This window comes from Bufo gargarizans, chromosome 4 (genome assembly GCF_014858855.1).
Source record: "Bufo gargarizans isolate SCDJY-AF-19 chromosome 4, ASM1485885v1, whole genome shotgun sequence".
NCBI classification, from domain to species: Eukaryota; Metazoa; Chordata; class Amphibia; order Anura; family Bufonidae; genus Bufo; species Bufo gargarizans.
In genome coordinates, this window is record NC_058083.1 from 143,499,525 (window position 1) to 143,521,550 (window position 22,026).

A 22,026-nucleotide genomic window follows, 5' to 3' on the forward strand; every position below is an offset into this window, starting at 1 on the left:
CCCATGATGCACCCCTAGAGTATAAACTCCATAAAAGTGACCCCCATCAAAACAGATTTTACAAACGTAGTTAACCCTTTAGGTGTTCCACAAGAATGAATGGAAAATAGAGATACCATTTCAAAATTTCACTTTTTTGGCAATATTTATGGCCCTGATTCTGTAGTTTACAGAAACACCCCATATGTGGTTGTAAACTGCTGTCCGGGCACATGGCAGGGCGCAGAATGAAAGGAATGCCATATGGTTTTTGGAAGGCAGATTTTGCTTGACTGGTTTTCTGGACACCATGTCCCATTTGAAGCCCCCATGATGCACCCCTAGAGTATAAACTCCATAAAAGTGACCCCCATCAAAACTGATTTTACAAACGTGGTTAACCCTTTAGGTGTTCCACAAGAATGAATGGAAAATAGAGATACCATTTCAAAATTTCACTTTTTTGGCAATATTTATGGCCCTGATTCTGTAGTTTACAGAAACACCCCATATGTGGTTGTAAACTGCTGTCCGGGCACATGGCAGGGCGCAGAATGAAAGGAATGCCATATGGTTTTTGGAAGGCAGATTTTGCTGGACTGGTTTTTGACACCATGTCCCATTTGAAGCCTCCCTGATGCACCCCTAGAGTAGAAACTCCCCAAAAGTCACCCCATTTTAGAAACTACGGGATAGGGTGGCAGTATTGTTGGTACTAGTTTAGGGTACATATGATTTTTGGTTGCTCTATATTACACTTTTTGTGAGGCAAGGTAACAAGAAAAAGCTGTTTTGGCACCGTTTTTTTTGTTATTTACAACATTCATCTGACAGGTCAGATCATGTGGTATTTTTATAGAGCAGGTTGTCAAGGACGCGGCGATACCTAATATGTATACCATTTTTTTATTTATGTAAGTTTTACACAATTATTTAATTTTTGAAACAAAAAAAATCATGTTTTAGTGTTTCCATAGTCTAAGAGTTTTTTCAGTTTTTGGGCTATTATCTTGGCTAGGGTATGATTTTTGCGGGATAAGATGACGGTTTGATTGGCACTATTTTGGGGTGCATGTGACTTTTTGATCGCTTGCTATTACACTTTTTGTGATGTAAGATGACAAAAAACTGCTTTTTTTACACATTTTTTTTTTTTTTACGGTGTTCACCTGAGGGGTTAGGTCATGTGATATTTTTATAGAGCCGGTCGATACGGACGCGGCGATACCTAATATGTATACTTTTTTTTCCCCCTATTTTTTACCAATTTTTTTTAAACTTTTTTGGGGGAAAATTACGTTTTTGTTTATTTTTACTTAAAAACTTTTAATTTTTTGGGGGAAAACTTTATTTTTTCAACTTTTTTTAACTTTATTTTTTGTCCCACTTTGGGACTTCAACTTTTGGGGGTCTAATCCCTTTTACAATGCATTCCAATACTTCTGTATCGGAATGCATTGACTGTATGAGTAATACTGTGTGTATTACTCATACAGCTTCCGGGGCCTGTGAGATCCAGGGGGCTGGATCTCACAGGCTCGTCACTGGAAGGCAGCGCAGATGCCTAAGGAAGGCATCGCGCTGCTTTCCATGCCATCGGGTCCCCCCTACAGCTGCATGGGGACCCGATGGCACCGACGCCCGCCAGATAAGGTAAAACCGCAAACCGCAAACCCCTCGCATTTAGCCAAGGTGCCTGCTCAATGATTTGAGCAGGCACCGGGTTCCGATCACCGCTCGCAGAGCGGCGGTGATTGGAAATACACAGGGCGTACAGGTACGCCCTATGTCCTTAAGTACCAGGACATAAGGGCATACCTGTACACCCTGTGTCCGGAAGAGGTTAATTACAATGTCTTGTATGAGAAATCTCCCACATTAAATACTGGTGACTTGTGCATAGAGGTAAGTTGTTGATTGCAAATATAGTTGAAAGTGTTTTATTTTTGTCAGTGCACCTCAGGATGCTTATGTTACATGCAGTAACTTCCCCCCAAGTCCATGGACAATCCCTTAATCATGTAGATCAGGCATGCTCAACCTGCAGTCCTCCAGCTGTTGTAAAACTACAACTCCCTCAATGCCCTGCTGTAGGCTGATAGCTGTAGGCCAGGCATGCTCAACCTGTGGCCCTCCAGCTGTTGCATAACTACCACTTCCATCATTCCCGGACAGCCTGCAGCTATCAGCCTACAGCAGGGCATGGTGGGAGTAGTTTTGCAACAGCTGGAGGGCCGCAGGTTGAACATGCCTGATGTAGATAAAGTTAATACAAGGCACTTACTAATGTACTGTGATTGTCCATGTTGCTTCCTTTCCGGGCTTGATTCATTTTTCCATCACATTATACACTGCCTGTATTCAGAGGTTACGACCACCCTGCAATCCAGCAGTGGTGGTCGTGCTGCAAACTATAGGAAAAAGCACCAACCTTTTTGGTGGCCAGGACCGTGGGAGCTCAGATAGGCACGTATGCACAGCAGCTCCCATCCTAGCCACCTTGTGTCTGCGATACGAGCAGTATATAATTTGGTGGAAAAGTGAATCAAACCAGCAAAGGAGGCAATATTGACAATCACAATACATTAGTAAGTGCCTTGTATTAACTTACTCTACATAATAAATGTCATTTACTGAAGTGATCGGAAGTGTAGATAATAGACACGCGGCACTCACCAGGGTCGATTGGATGCTTTATTTGCGGTACAGCAAAGTAGACTTGGTGTGCACTGGCTGGGGAGCGGACAGGTCTAGGTGTGTTAGGCGGTGACGGCCGTTTCGCGCAAGTCGCGCTTCCTCGGACCGCGGAGTGCGGTCCGAGGAAGCGCGACTTGCGCGAAACGGCCGTCACCGCCTAACACACCTGGACCTGTCCGCTCCCCAGCCAGTGCACACCAAGTCTACTTTGCTGTACCGCAAATAAAGCATCCAATCGACCCTGGTGAGTGCCGCGTGTCTATTATCTACACTTCCGATCCTGTATACTTGCATCACGCTGAGCACCACGTTGCCTGGGTCCTCACAGCCGCGGGTCTTAGGAGTTCCCGATCACAAGAGGTGCGAGGGCGTTGCTAGCGGGAGCAGTGCCGCTGTTTTCCTCTGCTTTTCTCCTCCCCATTTGATTTACTGAAGTGAGACAAGTCCTTTAAAGGGAACCTGTCACCATGATTTTGCACATAGAGCTGGGGACATGGGCTGCTAGATGGCCACTAGCACATCTGCAGTACCCAGGTCCAATAGCTCTCTGCACTTTTATTGTGTTAAAAAAAACTTTTGATTGATATGCAAATGACCTGATATGAGTCCTGTATCCGGAGATGAGTCAAGCGGAAAGGAGCCCAGCACCGCCCTGCGTCCTCCGAATCTCCTCCTTGCTGGCTGACGTCACAGAGCTGGAGCGCCGAAATCTCGCGATGCGCGAGCTAGCGCATGTGTAGTTCGTTCCCTGTGCTGATGCCAGTACAGGGAATGAACATGATGCCGACACTGCGCTTGCGCTAGCTCACACATCGCGAGATTTCGGCGCTCCAGCTCTGTGACGTCAGCCGGCAAGGAGGAGATTCGGAGGACGCGGGGCGGTGCTGGGCTCCTTTCCGCTTGACTCATCTCCGGATACAGGACTCATATCCGGTCATTTGCATATCAATCAAAACGTTTTTTTAACACAATAAAAGCGCAGAGAGCTATGGGGACTGGGTACTGCAGATGTGCTAGCGGCCATCTAGCAGCCCATGTCCCCAGCTCTATGCACAAAATCATGGTGACAGGTTCCCTTTAAGCTTTTTGATATCTTCTCCAAGGATTGTAATAAGAGATTCCTCACCATAAGATTCAAGCAAAATGACTTGGACTCAGGTGATGCAATGTTTCTCCTAAACACTGTTGTGTTCTGCGCCCTTTGAAGATCTCTTGAAGCCTATGGACCCATTCTCAAAATAAGGTTTTAATACTGGAGAAGCGTTACTTATAAGTGATATTTTAAGATATCTAAAATGATTGGAATATCACATAAAATATCTGTCACTTCTTTTGGTGACCTTCTCTGAGAAATGTGCTTTATTGCCTGTATAAATAATTGACAGAGATAGAAATTTTCAATGACAAGTTATTAAAAATACAGCTACAATAATAAAACTTTGATTTCGCACCATCTGAAGACATATAAAGAGACAAGATTTTCTAGTTTGTTTGTTTTTTACACAATTCTGCTTTAATAAGTATTGGAAAACAGTATTAAAGGGGTTCTCTACCTTTTTCTTACTGATGATAGGTCATCAGCATCTGATTCATGGGGGTCTGACACCCGGGACCCCCACCGATCAACTGTTTGAGAAGGCAGAGGCACTTGCAGTAGCACCACAGCCTTCTTGCTGAGCCCAGGCCATGTGACATAGTCATGACATCATTGACCTGCAGGAAGCAGCGAGAAGGTCACGGAACTACTGCAAGTGCCGCAGCCTTCTCAAACCGTTGATTGGTGGGGTCCGATACCCGACAAAGGATAGATTATCAATAAGAAAAGGTAGAGAACTCCTTTAAGGCATTGTAAAATTTCACGAGCACTGATAATTCAGATCACTCCCTGTAAAAGCTGGAATATTCTTATATTCTCTTCCATAGAAGAAGCCACCAGTATCATAAATGACCACGTACCAGTGGCGTACCTTCAATGGAGGCAGGCCACAAGACTGCTACCGGGCCTAGGGAGAGGGGCGTTGAGCGCCAAGCAGCTTCTGTTCCCGACATGAAAACGTAGAATTTTCATGCTACCACCACTAGTGGAAAGAGATTATTATAGCTTCCACTACAGTTAATGGTACCTGTATGAAGTCATATCCACTGAGCTCCCGCTAGTGGTGTCTACATGCAGACAGTTTATGTATTTAATGTAGTGTAATGTATTATCCGAAGGGAAGCAGCAGACATAGATCTGTATGGGAGTATTAGCAATGTATTTATGCTCGTTGTCTGGAATAAATACATTGAGAATTTTACTCTTCAGAATGAGCGCCTTATTCTTGTAGCCCCTGTTCTGCTATTTCCGACAGAGAAGTCAGATATAGTGGATAAGACAAGGGGCGTCTTTTATTTAACCACATTTTTATAAATTTTATTTCTTCCACTTAAAAAAAGGAAATTAGAAAATTTCAGAAATCTGGGAGCTGCTCTTTGAATTCTGCGTTGCCTGGGAGTGATTGACGCATGAAAACTGACAAACTGATATTTGACCCTATGAGATCTGTCTACACTCATGCCACCTACTATATGTCATTTATATGTCTCCTTCTGTTACATATTTAATAACATCTCTGTCCCAAAATGCAGTTTACCTGATGCATGAACTACACATGGGACATATGGACTACAGGCTGTCATAAAACAGCATGCATTCTGACTGTAACTGTCGAAGAAAAATTGGAAATTTCCAGCTGATTCCATGGTGAATTGCTGTAAGACTGACTCCCATCTAAAGGCAAGGATTTCAATTACAGAATAGTGATGAGCGGCAGGGGCAGTATTTGAATTTGCGATATTTCATTAATATTTTGTAGAATATTTGTCATATATTCGCGAATTCGATATTATTTCCTTGATTGCGAAAATCGGCAATGTATTATTTGCGTAAAGCGCGCACAATACAGGTGTGGGTCACTTTTGCTACATTTTCCAAGCTGCAAGAAGTTTTCTGAGACTGGAGAAAATGGTTGGCACTGCAGAACATTACAATAGCTTTATATGCAGATAGAGTTCTCCAATATATTCGCAATTGCGCTAATCGGCAATTAATGATGCACATATTTTGGCGCAATATGTGCAACTTCCCATTTTAGCAGGTCTGACTAGACATTACTGATTGGTGCACTTGTATGTATGGACAGCAGAGAAACAGTAATTCCTATCACACTACCTAACACCCTGCACTGGAACCTATCCGCTACACTATAGCAGGATATAACCTACACTGACTATCTCCCACTATCTGTATTATATATATAAGCTAACTAACTATCTAATGTAATGACACAGGAAAGCACAGAGCACAGCAATGACACTGCTGTCTGTCTCAGAACTGCAAAATACTGCATACAATGGCTGCTGGAGAGGTTCTTATATAGTAAGGGGTAGGCAACTTTCCTATTGGTTGCTAGGGATGTTGCTAAGCTCAGACAAAGACATTGCAGCCTTCTCATTGGCCCACAAGCAGGGAGGTTTCTAAAAATCTAGAATATTTGAAAATACGAACATATAGCACTATATTCTAAATATTCGCGAATTCTCGAAGTGCCGATATTCGCAATAAATATATTTGCGCCCAACACTATTACAGAACTTCATAAGAGAGTTTCTAGGAGGACAGTAATGTGTTTATGATGAAGCTCCACTTCTGCATGCTTGGGGCCATCTGGATGAATAGAGGTGACTGCCAGTGCTGTCCTTGGTGCTGAAGCGAATTGTACATAGTAGAGCAGTGGGCTCCTCAGTGCTCAGGACACAGAGGGGGAAATCACTGAGGACATTGTGTAGTCTCCTGTCTCCAGTGTTCCCTCTAAACTGTGAGCTCTGGAAAGGAGAAGGTTAAAACAGCATACTTATGAGGATTACCAGACCCGAAAAACAGATTTACCTGGAATGTTTAACTCCTTTAATTCCAGAGAACCTAACTGAGAGGGAACAGTGCCTGTCTCTTTCCTCCAGCAGGATTAATATGTGTTTATCTGCTGGGTCCTGTCTCTCTATGTCTCTGTGACTGCATCAGGAAGCAGAACTCCCCCACAGCCATGGGAGCCACTCCTCTCACTGACTACACAGAGCCTCATACTTACAGGGACTACAGAGTAACAGGACAGAGCTCACCTAGACAAGCCATAGTGAAGAGCATCCCAGGAATGGAGGCCAACCAGAGCCCCCTCTATCTGCCCACAGCTCCCGCCACCAGTGTTTCATGGTGTCTCTCATGCCATTAAAGAAAGATGCTTGAAGAGGATAAATTTGTTGAGGGGGAAGTAGGGTTAACATAAGGATGGGGCATGAAAAGTACTTGTAGGGTTTCCAGGTGACACATCACAGAAGATGTCCAGCTCCATCTATGCTGCTGTCCACATTCTGCTCAGTATTTTCATCCCAGCTGCCAACATTCTGGTCATTGTCATCTTGTCCAAGTTACTAAAGAAAAAGCGCTGCAAGAGTTACATCTTTATCCTGAACCTGGCTGCTGCAGACCTGCTGGTGGGACTTATGTGCATCATGGAAGCTTTAGATGATCTGTTTGATGGAGACTTTGATGGGAACCTCTTCTTCTGTCTGCTGAGGTTATGTTTCACAGTCACCCCTTGCATTGGATCAATGTTAACCTTACTCTTAATCTCCCTGGACAGGTACCTGGCTGTGAGGATGCCACTGTATTACATCAAGATCATGAATAGTAAGTGTGTTGGCATTTCCCTGGCAGTTCTGTGGGTGGTCTCCTTCTTTATTGGCCATATGCCTTTAATAACCCCTTCACTGCAGCACAGCAATTATACTGGGATTTGCGGGCTCTTCTATGCAGCAAAAAGCGACTATCTATATGTTCTGTGCTTCGTTATTTTTCTCCCAGCCTTGGTGACTATAGTATGTCTTCACACTGCTGTTGGAAGGATTGCCTATATCCATCACAGACGTATTCAAAGGACTAGGACTATAGGTGGGCTTCCTAACACGCACCCAGCACATTCATCACAGTTTAAGGCAGCTAGGACAGTGCTTATAGTCATCATCTGCTTTGCCCTCTCATGGGGTCCTTACTACATCACTGGAATCATCCAAGCCACCTGCACCTCCTGCAAGCTTGTGGACTTACTAAAGGATATTTTATTTGCATTGGGAGAAGCAAACTCCCTCCTAAACCCTATCATCTACACCTTTTCTTGCAGAGACATAAGACGTTACTTATTCAAGCACATCATCTGCAGAAGGAGAAAGGTGAAGCCCCAGGGTCTAGCCTTAGCCCACTTCACCAATATTGGAGGAGCAGCCATGCATGAAGACTCCACACTGGCTCAAAATTCTGGCGACACTGGCCATAACCTCTCTATTTTCATGGTTAACAGTGAATATTGTAAGGGCACACCTTGAAGCATAGCAAATGATAAAAGGGCTAGCCTCTAAATTCTGCACTACTACAATACAGCTGGCTCAGGAGATATATCATTCCTCTTTGTTGGTTCCAGCTCTGTGGAGAACCACAGGTTGCCTACCTCTGCGTTAGTGTTGGTGCTATGGACTTGTCATATTCAGGGCTCTCATTCTTGTAATGAAGTGTATTTTTTGTGCCAAATTGTATTTGTCTGTTTTCAAATATGAAGCACAATCCTGAATTACAGGTTTGGTGACGGCAGATTTATCCATAGTGAGACAAGATCTCAGTATATTTATTTAATTCGTAATACTCTGCAGTGTTAGACTTGCCCACCAGAGTACTAATGGATCCTCTGGTGGTCCCAGGCTCTTATACCATAGTGGGCCCCAAAGATCCAGGAGAAAAAAACAACAACATTTTGAGCTGCCTTTGGAGACAACAAATTGCCACTAGGGTCTATTTCTTTGAATTGAACTCTGTTAGACTTTATTGATATTGGGTTTGGGCTCCGAGAATACTTTCCTCTGGTGGCCCCAAAGATTGCCAGTCTGACCCTGATACTCTGTATTTCTTGTGTTGCTAGGAATCACATTTTACAGGACAGTGGGACATACAGTGTCCTCAATAAACTTTAGGCACAGTTTATGCCATAGCCATGGTGATTCTACGCAGGGTGATGGGCAGCTGCATGTTTTGTAGGATTTGTGTATATTTTTTCCATTTATATATTATTTACTTGCTCAATGTCACTATGTGTTTTAAGGAATTGTTTGAATATATATAAAAGTAAAATATTTCACCTTATTTTTATTAGTGGCATCAGTGAAATGACATATAAACCAGTATTGTACATGGTTGCTCTTCTGCATTCTGTCCTCTGTCTGTATTGATCTATGGTTTTTTAACATGATGGCAAATACGTCTCCTAGTAAACAAATCTAATGCTTGAATTTATTGTGCAACAGAGCAATGAGCGGAAATTACTACGCGTTAATGTCTGTTAAGCGCTCCTATGAGCTAACAACACATCTGCATCTAGGGAACGGTTACAGATGCTTATTTTCAGAAAATGGATCCGTTGTGATCGGTCACAAATAGTCATTTATTCCACTACTGAAGTCAGCGGTGCATTCGTACTGATTGATTTTAATGATTTAAAAGGAGTTGTGATGGATTGTTTCAGATCTGATTTGGCACAATTCAAAGAAAGTCCCCAGAGCCCTGCTCAGCAAGTACGTGTGGCTGATGTAGAAAGAGGAATGCAGTGCTATGGGGAACCAGATCCCTGGAATGCGGAACGCAGAAGGAGCACTTTGCTAGTTGTATGTCTGGGGTCTGGTTCTCCAGCATTGCTGCTTTCCTCTTTCTACATTCTCTCTCTGTTACTGCTCCTGGTCTGACTCAGGATCCAGGAGGACAGCCTGCAGCAGCCGGCTGACCCTCGACTCACCACGTGGTAGGTGGTTGTGCCCCAAGCATACCAGCAAGAGGTGAGCAGCTCTTACCACCATATATTATATTTCAAGAGAACTGATAGGTGGTATGCACCCAATGTATCATTTATCATCAGCCACTGTGCTAAACGATGCACATCTTTAGACTACGTCTACATTGTCTGCAGAGCTGGAAAGATTTAAAAAAATAAATCAATATATCTATCAATGAATCCTATATATTCCTATAAGAATGATTCACATATCACATAAATTCATTAGTCACATATACAAAACTCCAGCGTGGATAGTGATTATGTTAATTGAATTTCTTTTGAAAAACACTTAGAATGTTATAAAATAATATAAGAAGGCATACGTAATTTACCGATCCCATTCTGATGCTTCCGTTTCCCTGCCTGTCTCTGTCCCTCTTGCTCCAGTAATGACATCCTGATACAAATATGTCACCAATGCAACCAACAACTGATTGTAACCTTTAGGCCTCTTGCACACGAACGTTCTGCATCCGTTCTGTGCATTGGGGACCGCAATTCGCGGTCCACAATGCATGGGCAACGTCCATGCGTCGGCTGGGATAGATCGAGACCCATTCAACAAATTCAATTTTTTTGCGGTGTGGAGGCACGGACAGAAACACCACGGAAGCACTCCGCACTGCTTCGTGGGGTTCCGATCCGTGCTTCCGTTCCGCACCTCCGTCATTGCGGACCCATTCAAGTGAGTGGGTCCGCATCCGTGATGCGGGTAGCAAATGGGCCGGTGCCCGTGTATTGTGGACCCGCCGTATGCGGGCTGCAATACGGCCACGGGCACACAATGTTCGCGTGCAAGAGGCCTTACTGAGGACACCGCTGCAGCCATATATGGGGGATTGGGATGTGTAGAAATAGGTCAGGCAGGAGATTGGTAAGGAATTTGACTTATTTTATGATTTTGGAACATTTTCAACGAGTTTCAATAACATTTCTACATTGCCGACAACTCTTTTAAATCCCATCATGACAAAACCCTTAAATTGCTATATTGTACAAAAGTCATATGTTCACTGAGTTCAACCAAAAGCTGGGAGGGGATGTGGATGAAGGGAAGGGAAGTGGGAAACCACAATTCTACACATTTACATTAATATTATTTTTGGACTAAGAATTCAATGAAGCTTTATTTGAATCTTCCAATTATTCCTGCTGTGACCAAACCCTGAGGTGACAATTTGAGATGAGTGAAGCTTTGAAAAATTCGATTTGGCAGCTTCTGACAAGAAATTTGATACATTGTGGATTAATTTATCACAAATCGCTACGTTAAAACCCTAATCAATCAATGGACCGTTTTAATGGCTGCATAGGCAGAAGTGCAGCCATCTAACAGCGTTAAAAACTGTTATACGCTGGTGCAATATGGCCTTTTGGGTTTAAAAAAAAAATCACACACCTCATCCACTTGCTTGCGCAGAGACAGTCTACTCTGGGAGCGCGGTGACATCATCCCACCCAGCGCAGGTCCTTCTGCAGGTCTTTTTTAATCAAGAAAGGAGCTGACTGCCTCTGCGCGAGCAAGTGGATGAGGTATTTTTTTCCCCCATTCTTTCTAAGAAATCTCCAGCCGCCATTTTAGCAAAAATTATAATTTTTACCATGAAATGCGAAGAAATTAAGCTTCGTAGCCAACTGAACTTTTCCCAAAGTTCGGACCAAATTCCACTTTGGATGCTTCGCTTCACTTAACACTAGTGACTATTCCACAGATTCACAGTTCTTACAGTAAAGAAGCTTTGATGCTTCTGGAGACTGAACTTTTTCTTCTCCAGTCGGAAGCAGCGCCCCCTTTTCTTTTGGGGGATTTTACATGGAGCAGCTTTTCAGCATATTTTTTGTATGGCCCATTTATATAGGTTAATCATGTCCCCCCTTAGACGTCTCTTCTCAAGACTAAATACATGTAATAATTTTTATCTTTCCTCATAACTAAGACCCTCCATGCCCCTTATCAGTTTAGTTGCTGTCCTTTGTACTTTTTCCAGCTCCAGGGCATCCTTTCTATGGGCTAGTGCCCAGAACAGAACTGCATATTCCAGATGACTGCACCAAAACTTTGTAAAGTGGTAATATTACATCTCTGTCCGGCAAGCCCATGCCTTGTTTAATATAATATCCTGGAGGCCTGAAAAGCAGCTTATTGACATTGTATGCTGTCATTTAGTCACACAAATCCTTCTCTATAAGTGACTCTCCCAGTGTTACTCCCTCTAGGACATATGATGCATGTAGATTATAACTACCCAGATGCATAACTTTGCATTTATCCACACTGAATGTCATATACCCTATTAAAGGGTTTCTATCACTTCGCTGCACATATTTAGCTGTCAGACACTAGCGATCCGCTAGTGTCTGCTCTGCCCAACCATCCTAATATAATTGCTTTTGGGGCAGCCGTTTTGCTAAAAAAAGAACTTTTATTAATATGCTAATGAGCCTCTAGGTGCTATGGGGGCGTCATTAGCACCTAGAGGCTCCGTCTACCTTCAGAAACTGCCGCCGCCCAGCGCGTCCCTCCAGCCCGCCCATCTCCTCCTGAATGCGATCCTCCTTGTGAGCGTATGTATTCTGCGCATGCGCAGTGAATGTCTGACCGCTTCCTTGCTCAGACATCTCCACTGCGCCTGCGCGATGACGCCATAGTGCTCCGAGGAACAGGCGCAGTGGAGATGTCTGAGCAGGGAAGCTGTCAGACATTCACTGCGCATGCGCAGAATACATACGCTCACAAGGAGGATCGCATTCAGGAGGAGATGGGCGGGCTGGAGGGACGCGCTGGGCGGCGGCAGTTTCTGAAGGTAGACGGAGCCTCTAGGTGCTAATGACTCCCCCATAGCACCTAGAGGCTCATTAGCATATTAATAAAAGTTCTTTTTTTAGCAAAACGGCTGCCCCAAAAGCAATTATATTAGGATGGTTGGGCAGAGCAGACACTAGCGGATCGCTAGTGTCTGACAGCTAAATATGTGCAACGAAGTGGTAGAAACCCTTTAAGGAATACAAACATTATATAGGGAAGGGGTTCCCCACTTTGTGCATCCTCTATGAGCCAGAACAGACAGATTTTAGTGGTGGGCATTGAATAATACATACCTGCCATAATTAAATTTTTCCTGTATGCACATAGATCCAAACGGCAAAATAGAAAATTATTCAACATATGTTCAAATGATGAGTATCTGATGAGTATTTTTGGTGCATGTTCCTATACAGTAAATGGTTACAACCCCATTCATATGAATAGGACTCATGCACAGATGCACTCATACTCAATTTAGGACATGTTGTGATAAAACACATCCACATTATGTGCTATCTATCACAGATTCTTTATGGAATAGCTCTGGATCTTGCCATTTGTAATGTAATGAGTGAAGTCTGCAGCAAAATCCACAGCAAATTGTATTTACACAGACTTGGACCTTATTTAACCAAACCCAGAATGAGATCATAAAGGGAGATGCATCAAAAGTTAGAGATATTCTTCACCTTGGCTTTGGCCACAAAAAATGTATTCAATAAGTGAATCTACATTGTGAATAAGACCTTAGGGCCAAATACACATGTACAGTGAATATAAAAAGTCTTTTCCACCTTTAATGTGACCTATAAACTGTACCACTCAATTGAAAAACAAACTGAAAACCATCAAAGAAACCTGACATTTTAACAGGGGTGTGTAGACTTTTTATATCCACTGTATGTTACATTATATTGTATTGATGGCTCGTGAAATCTTGGGGGAGATTTATCAAACTGGTGTAAAGAAGAACTGGCTTAGTTGTCCCTAGCAACCAATCAGATTCCACCTTTCATCTTCCAAAGGAGCTGTCAAAAATGAAAGGTGGAAACTGATTAGTTGCTATGGGTAACTAAGCCAGTTCTACTTTACACCAGTTTGATAAATGACCTCATTTGTGTATAATGGGAATTTCAATAAAAAGAAGGCAACACATATGACCATAGTGTAAAAAACAAATTAACCGACTTATTTTTCTACTATAGCTTTACTCCTTCAGGACTGGCCTTTAAGACCAAGCTTTGTTTCTAATATCACATTCCAATAACTATGCAAATGAGCAATTAACAGGCTCATTTGCATACCTACTTCTCAGAATTCCACGGAGCATTGCCAGGCCTATAAGACTCCGCACATTGTTTAGGGCGCTCTCCATAAGGAAATATTGTATTCCCCAGTTCCAAGAGCTGTAATGTTTTTATTTTTCCATTAATGTAGCTGTATGGGTGTGTTTTTTGTGGAATGAATTGTAGGCATATGTACAAAAAAGACCTCGGGGACATTGTTAGGCCTCCCAGCGACCATAATATCCATCAGCATCTTGCGGCCGCATGGTGGGTGACGATGGAGTGACAGGAGGAGACCCCTCCCTCTATCTAACCACTTAAGTGTCACAGTCCCTATTGACCATGACATCTAAGGGGTTAAACAACCAGGATTGGAGCTACCTGTATGTTGGAGCCAGGCTAATTAGCCAGGATTGGAGCTACCTGTATATTGGAGCCAGGTTAATTAGCCAGGATTGGAGCTACCTGTATATTGGAGCCAGGTTAATTAGCCAGGATTGGAGCTACCTGTATATTGGAGCCAGGTTAATTAGCCAGGATTGGAGCTACCTGTATATTGGAGCCAGGTTAATTAGCCAGGATTGGAGCTACCTGTATATTGGAGCCAGGTTAATTAGCCAGGATTGGAGCTACCTGTATATTGGAGCCAGGTTAATTAGCCAGGATTGGAGCTACCTGTATATTGGAGCCAGGTTAATTAGCCAGGATTGGAGCTACCTGTATATTGGAGCCAGGTTAATTAGCCAGGATTGGAGCTACCTGTATATTGGAGCCAGGTTAATTAGCCAGGATTGGAGCTACCCGTATATTGGAGCCAGGTTAATTAGCCAGGATTGGAGCTACCTGTATATTGGAGCCAGGTTAATTAGCCAGGATTGGAGCTACCTGGCTCCCGCTGTCGATGGTGTGAGCAAAACTGCTGTACCTGCTACATCTCAGCAATGTAACTGTATATTGCTTTGTCTTATCTTAAAAGAAGAATGCACAGTTAAGTTGTCTTGCAGGAAGGGGTTAACCTTTATTGTCTGAAAGGATTTTTCTGATCTCTGCCCAGTGTCATATGTTCTAGTAGATGCAAAGGTATGGGCTATTCTGTGTAATTTTTTAAATAGACATTTTTATCTTTAGCTACTAGATACAATATATAAGAATTTCACATCTAGATGGAGTTATACTTAATAGACCAAATCCATACAAAATAAGAATTGATTTTGGTAAATCTAGATTAGCTGTTGCTTAGCACCTGAATCGTAGATAAGTAATGAGTGAAGTAAGTAAGCCGGTCATATTTAACTATACAGGGTGACACTGAGCGCAACATGAATATTAAAGTGTATGACTGACCATTTTGAACACTGTTTTAGGGCCCTTGCACACGACCATATGCCCTCCGAGATATACGGTCCGTGAGCACGCGATATGTCCCGGAGCGGCATTAATTGTGCGCACGGGAGCGCACAGCATCATAGATTACAATGATGCTGTGTACGCCAGGTGCCTACGGGGCTATTTGTCCTGCACTCATAAAATAATACAGGACAATAGTTCTGACGTGCACAGCATAATTGTAATCTATGAAGCTGTGCGCTCCCGTGCGCACGATCAATGCTGCTCCGGGACATATGGCACTTATAGTGCTAATATTACAATACATTGCATCACTTCTATTGTACAGATCCTAAGGCCTGTATTACAGTCCAAGGCTGCATTCATAATTCTGCAGGCCTCAGAGCAGAAATCCCCCAGGATTCCTTACTGGTTCATTACTGTCTACAAACGAGGGTGCGGATATACAGTAATCTCATGTATGAAAGACAAGTTGCCCTCATTATTATATTACTGGAGCAGAGATAAGCTGCTACGGATGGGTTGACAATTGACTGTTTCCAATAACAATCAGAATTTTACTTGTAGCTCTGGGCGTTATTACAGGCTTTAAAGATGTATTCTGGATATGACAAGTTCCCCCCTATTTACAGGATAGTGAATAACTATTGGATCAGTGGGGGGAGGAGCAGGGAGTATTTCATTAGAACGGGGACCAGTACCCCAAAATTGATGGATCGGCAGGCGGAGCATTCACATTGCCGATCCATTCATCTCTATGGGAGTTCCGAAAATAAGCGAGCACTGTATTTGGCAGTCTCTGGAACACCTGTAGAGATGAATGAAGCGGCAGTGTGCATGCCGACCTGCCCCTCTATTCATTTTGGGGGGATCTGAGAGATACCAGATCCCTGCTCTCCTGATCGGTGGGGGTTCCAGCAGTAGGATCCCCGCTGATCTAACAGTTACCGTCTATCCTGTGGATAAGGGATGACTTGTCAGAAACAAAATACCCCTTTAAATCTGTATCAAGAACAAAAGCAGTGTATTTACAAACAGTGATGGTCAGTCCGCAGTGTTCGCCAGCGAACACATGCTGGCTGCCATCTTTAGTAAGGTAGACTCACCCGTCCAGCGATTCACAGGTAAGCCCTTACCTGTGCCTGTCTAAACTCAAATGCGGTCACCGGGAGCAGGCAGTCCCGAGAACAGCCGACGGGGGCCTTCATCGGGCTGTTCTTGGAACTGCCTGCTCCCGGTGACTGCATTTGATTTCGGACCAGCTCCCGGCAAAGACACAGGTAAGGGCGAACTGACCATCACTGTTTATAAACTTCCTCAACTTGTTATGTAGATTGTATCTACATATAAACGTGAAAATAAACTTCCACTGAACTGAAATGATCTAAATTGTTTAGATGTTTTCTACTGAATGCAAATAAGAACAAATAGAAAATGTGAAGATAAATAATCTTTGGCATCAGTGAACCTTGAACCAAAGAGAGCTAGTGGAAAAGTGAACTGTAATGCCTCAGTGAGCAAGAGTCCTGATCCTGGTAAGCATCAGTTTTATAGGAAAAAAAGGACACCCAGAATATAAATATACCTCTATGTCTCTCATTGTAGTTTGCAAAAATGACCCCACCTTTTTCATGTCCTTATACCCGTCTATACAGTTCATTATTACAAAAGTTAGTCCTATTAAGCTATTCAGCTTATATACTGAAGCAACTGACTCAGTGGTTAGAATTAGTGATGAGCGAAGTTATCAAAAATTTAATTTGGTTGCTTCGATGAATTTCACAAAGAAATCGGATTAGTTACGAATTACTTTGTCACGAAGCGCATTCCTTTGTATGTAGCGGGCGCAAAGATGGACAACGGCAATCATGCCACCCCCCATCATTGAACCCCTTAGATGCCGCTTTCATTGCTGATTGCGGCATCTGACATTAAAATTGATGCCTTTCAGGGGTTAATCAGAGTAAAAAAAAAAAAAAACATACTCACCTTATCTATTTGCTCAGAGAGGCTGCCGCGACCATCTTGATTGAAGAAACCAATTATATCTTCCGCGGCCAGTGCAGTGACATGTTGACGTCACAGCGCGAAATCAAGATGGCCACAACGACCTCTCCGCAAGGAAAAAGATGAAGTGAAAATGGTTTTTTTTGACCGCCATTTCAGGAAAAATAGATTAGTTACCACAAAGCGCAAGGAAATTCAGCTTGTGGCGAATCGAATTTTTCCTGAAATTTGGATAAATTGCAATTAGTTTGACTTCAATTCGCCCATCTCTAGTTAAAATTGTTGCACTTGGATCCTAGATTAAAATATGGCCAAGGAAGGCATCTGCATAGGGTGTGACTATGTTCTTGTGCTGGACGTCTATGATGTTGGCCCTAGTTTGTGTCATTACTAGAAAAGTGTCACCTACTAAAAATGAATAAAAAGATGCCTGAACCATTTTACCTTATTTTATTTCATCCAGTTATGTGACATGAATGTGAAATCCTATTTCTAATTGGGAGAGTCACAAGGTACATAGTTGCTTAAGGTTTCCTGGATGGATGAGCGGACATCCTTGTTAATGTCACAAACACCACAGAGGTAGAGGAGCTTCTGCGCCTGAGTCACAAGAAATGATGGCGGCTTGACTCTGTCCCACTGCTGCTTAGATGGGAAATTCAGGCATTCGTGACATTTATTCAGCAAGCTCAGGAACTTGATCTTGATGGCAAGAAGCATAAATTCATCTTCTGCTGACTTCTTCTGCAGATCGCCATATCTTCCCTCCGGCTTTCAATTAAAGATAATAGTTAAATTGCCATAATAAGAACATTCTCCATTAAACTAAAAATAGTCCAATTACCTATAGTGTTTTCTGCCTCCACAATAACAGTAATTTTCCAGAGTTCTATGTTAACTAGCATAGACGATACATACTGTATGTTCTTCTTTTATCATAATATTCAAGTGTGACATTTGCTGTAATCCTTTCGTAAAACTGATTTAAATTCTATTCTATGGAGGAGAGTTATCAAAAGTGGTGCAAATAAAAACTGCCTTAGTTGCCTCTAGCAACCAATCAGATTCCACCTTTCATTTTTCAGAGCTCCTAAGGAAAATAAAATGATTCATCTTATTGGTTTCTATAGGCAACTAAGCCGGTTTTCCTTTGCATTACTTTTGATCAACCCCTCCCATATATTTTAACCCCTTCCCATCATAAACTATTTAAAAGCCATAACCTTTTCATTTTTTTCATTCACATAGCCATATGAGGCTTGCTGTTTGCAGTTGTCCTTTCTAATGGCAGTTTTTGATATTCCATATGATGTAATGGGAACCCGGAAAAAATTATTAACCCGGTCAAACTAGAAAAAATGTACCGTAATTGTGCCATTGTTTTATGGGTTTAGTTTTTACAGTATTTACTGTGCAGTCAAAATTATATATTACCTTTATTTTGCTGGTCAGTACAATAAGGCCTCATGCACACGACCGTGCCGTTTTTTGCGGTCCGCAAACCGCAATTTGCGGAACGGAACGGGTGCCGGCAATAAAAATGCCTAATCGCGGACAAGAATAGGACATGTTATATTTTTTTTGCGGGGCCGCCGGAACAGAGCCACGGATGCGGACAGCAGACGGAGTGCTGTCCGCATCTTTTGAGGCTCCATCTTTTGAGGCTCCATGCTGCAGCATCGCAGACTGCGATGTAAAATGGAAGCATTCGCCCCATAGGACGCAGGGGCATTTTCCCCCCACTTTACGGTAAATATTTTTATATTTCAATAGTTTAAAAGGTTTTTTTAATTGTTTATTTTTATATGCAAAATGGGGAAAGCGGTGTGATTAGAATTCTTAATTCTTTAGTTTTTTTATATTCTTAATTTTTTTTATGTCATCTTCAGTCCCCTAGGCCAGGGGACTTGAACATGCAATCATCAGACCACTTCTACCATAGATGGTTTATCATGGCAGTCTACACTCACCTAAAGAATTATTAGGAACACCTGTTCTATTTCTCATGAATGCGATTATCTAGTCAACCAATTACATGGCAGTTGCTTCAATGCATGTAGGGTTGTGGTCCTGGTCAAGACAATCTCCTGAACTCCAAACTGAATGTCAGAATGGGAAAGAAAGGTGGGCTACAACAGCAGAAGACCCCACCGGGTACCACTCATCTCCACTACAAATAGGAAAAAGAGGCTACAATTTGCACAAGCTCACCAAAATTGGACTGTTGAAGACTGGAAAAATGTTGCCTGGTCTGATGAGTCTCAATTTCTGTTGAGACATTCAAATGGTAGAGTCCGAATTTGGCGTAAACAGAATGAGAACATGTATCCATCATGCCTTGTTACCACTATGCAGGCTGGTGGTGGTGGTGTAATGGTGTGGGGGATGTTTTCTGGGCACACTTTAGGCCCCTTAGTGCCAATTGGCCATCATTTAAATGCCAAAGGCTACCTGAGCATTGTTTCTGACCATGTCCATCCCTTCATGACCACCATGTACCCATCCTCTGATGGCTACTTCCATCAGGATAATGCACCATGTCACAAAGCTCGAATCATTTCAAATTGGTTTCTTGAACATGACAATGAGTTCCCTGTACTAAAATGGCCCCCACATTCACCAGATCTCAACCCAATAGAGCATCTTTGGGATGTGGTGGAACTGGAGCTTCGTGCTCTGGATGTGCAACCCTCAAATCTCCATCAACTGCAAGATGCTATCTTAACAATATAGGCCAACATTTCTAAAGAATGCTATCAGCACCTTGTTGAATCAATGCCACGTAGAATTAAGGCAGTTCTGAAGGCAAAAGGGGGTCCAACACCGTATTAGTATGGTGTTCCTAATAATTCTTTAGGTGAGTGTATGGTAAAATCACCGGGGGAGATTTATCAAACTAGTAAAGTAGAACTAACTTAGTTGCCCATAGCAACCAATCAGATTCCACCTTTTAATTTTTCGCAGCTCCTTTGGAAAATGAAAGGTGGAATATGAAATGTTGCTTTGTATTAACTTTGTCTACACCAGTTTGATAAATCTCCCCCACTGTGTTTCTATTAAGCCACTGACAGAGCATAAAGTTGTCTCACTTCACTCACTTCAGTGAATGGCATTTATCATGTAGACAGACTTAATGCAGGGCACTTACGAATGTATTGTGATTGTGCATATTGCATCCTTTGCTGGCTTGATTCATTTTTCCATCACATTATACCCTGCTCGTTTCCAGGGGTTACTGTCACCCTGCAATCCATCAGTGGTGGCCATGCTTGCACTGTATTGACGTTCCCGCAAAAGGTGGCAGGATATCGGTGAGACTGGCAACACGTGGTTTGATCTGACATGTTTTCCGTTTGGATCAAATGACGTCTGTGTTGTTTCTGGTGCTTGCCACACCTTCTTTCCCCAGGTGTGGCTATTATGGTCATTTCACCTTCTCTATTTATTGTTGTTTCTCCCACTATGCTATGCGGTTTATACCTTCTGTTTGAGTTGTGGATAGCTGGTGTGTGGATCTCGACTGAGTTCCTGGTGCTGCCATAGCCATTTTAAGTTAAGTGTTTTCTTTCCCTTTTGTATTTTGTTTGGGTTATTTTGTGTGTTGCATTTACCTGTCATTTGTATTAAGGCCTGAGGGAGACTCCTGTTCGTCCGTCCTTTTGGAGGAACAGGTTGTCTCAGTCCTGACATTAGTACCAGGGTCCTACAGGGTGAGTTAGGACACTAGGTATTCTGTTGTATGAACTCACCTCCCTCTGAGGTCTGTTCATACTAGTAGTTAGTCAGGACTCTAAGTTAGGTTTTACTAGGAGGTGTCCATCTCCTTTCCCTAGTTTCCAGGCCTTATTCCCTCAACCCTTTCCCTCCTATGTTTGGTGTGATGTTTCCCTCCCACACCCAAACGTGACATTAACTTCTCGTATCTGTGCTGCAGCGGTGGCTGCAACCTCTGGAAGCTAGCAGTGTATAATGTGATGGAAAAATGAATGAAGCCGGCAAAGGAGGCAATATGGACAATCATAAATCACTGAAAAAAAGGTGCACCACAATATGCAACTGACCATACTGGCTAGACCCTCACGCTGATGTTCAAAGCTGAGACTTTAACATCACCGTGAGGGTCTAGCCAGTATGGTCAACCGCATATTATTGTGGTGCACCTTTTTTCAGTGGTTTATGCATTTTTATATTTTCATACACACATTATTTTATCTTGTGTAGGATGTTTTTGTGGTGCATGTGGTCCACTGCCGGCATCCTCCATTGTATGCATTTTTGCTGGGGATTGCCATTAGCAACGGATCACTTGCGGAGGAATTGCTCCCCCGGTTATAGACACGCTACAGTGTTTGGGGTTGAGCATTTCCTCCCATTTAGGCCACTTTATTCAGTGATTTTTCTTTACATTTATTGAATGCGCTAATGCTTGTCATTAATAACATTCTGGTGCACCTGGTAGCCTGTGTCACATGGCCGGTTATAGGTGGGGCTCGCAGCCTCCTCCTCCCTCCCATTGTATTAGGGATCTTACTATGGAGGTATGTATGAGCTTGGCTGTGAGTTGGTCCTTAGCACCTATCAGACTAGGATTGCCATTAGCAACGGATCACTTGCGGAGGAATTGGTCCCCCGATTATAAACACGCTATAGTGTTTTGGGTTGAGCATTTCCTCCAATTTAGGCCACTTTATTCAGTGATTTTTCTTAATATGGACAATCACAATACATTAGTAAGTGCCTTGTATTAACTTTCTCTACATGATAAATGCCATTTGCTGAAGTGAGACAACCCCTTTCATAGAAACGTAACTATGGCAGATCTAGGAGCCTTCAGAAGGCTCCCAGCTGCCATAGCAACCGAATGGCTCCTACAATATCATTGTGGAGTAGGATGTTGGATCACTGGGAGCAGCCTGCTCAGTCACGTGGACACCGGTAGCAGGTGCCTGCTGTGTAACACAACAGGCACGTTCCGTCTCTCGCGCCTACCTAG

General features: G+C 42.9%; 1 protein-coding gene across 3 annotated transcripts in view; it reads right to left on the reverse strand.

The window, feature by feature from the left end:
* Positions 1 to 17,467: 17,467 nt before the first annotated feature.
* Positions 17,468 to 22,026, reverse strand: part of ERICH6 (glutamate rich 6) — a 114,481-nt gene continuing 109,922 nt past the window's right edge. For all 3 annotated transcript variants that reach the window (XM_044291621.1, XM_044291620.1, XM_044291622.1), the window contains one exon: positions 17,468 to 17,804. In XM_044291621.1, coding sequence (XP_044147556.1) covers positions 17,526 to 17,804 — 279 coding nt within the window. In that variant the 3' untranslated portion in view covers positions 17,468 to 17,525. The remainder of the gene's footprint in view (positions 17,805 to 22,026) is intronic.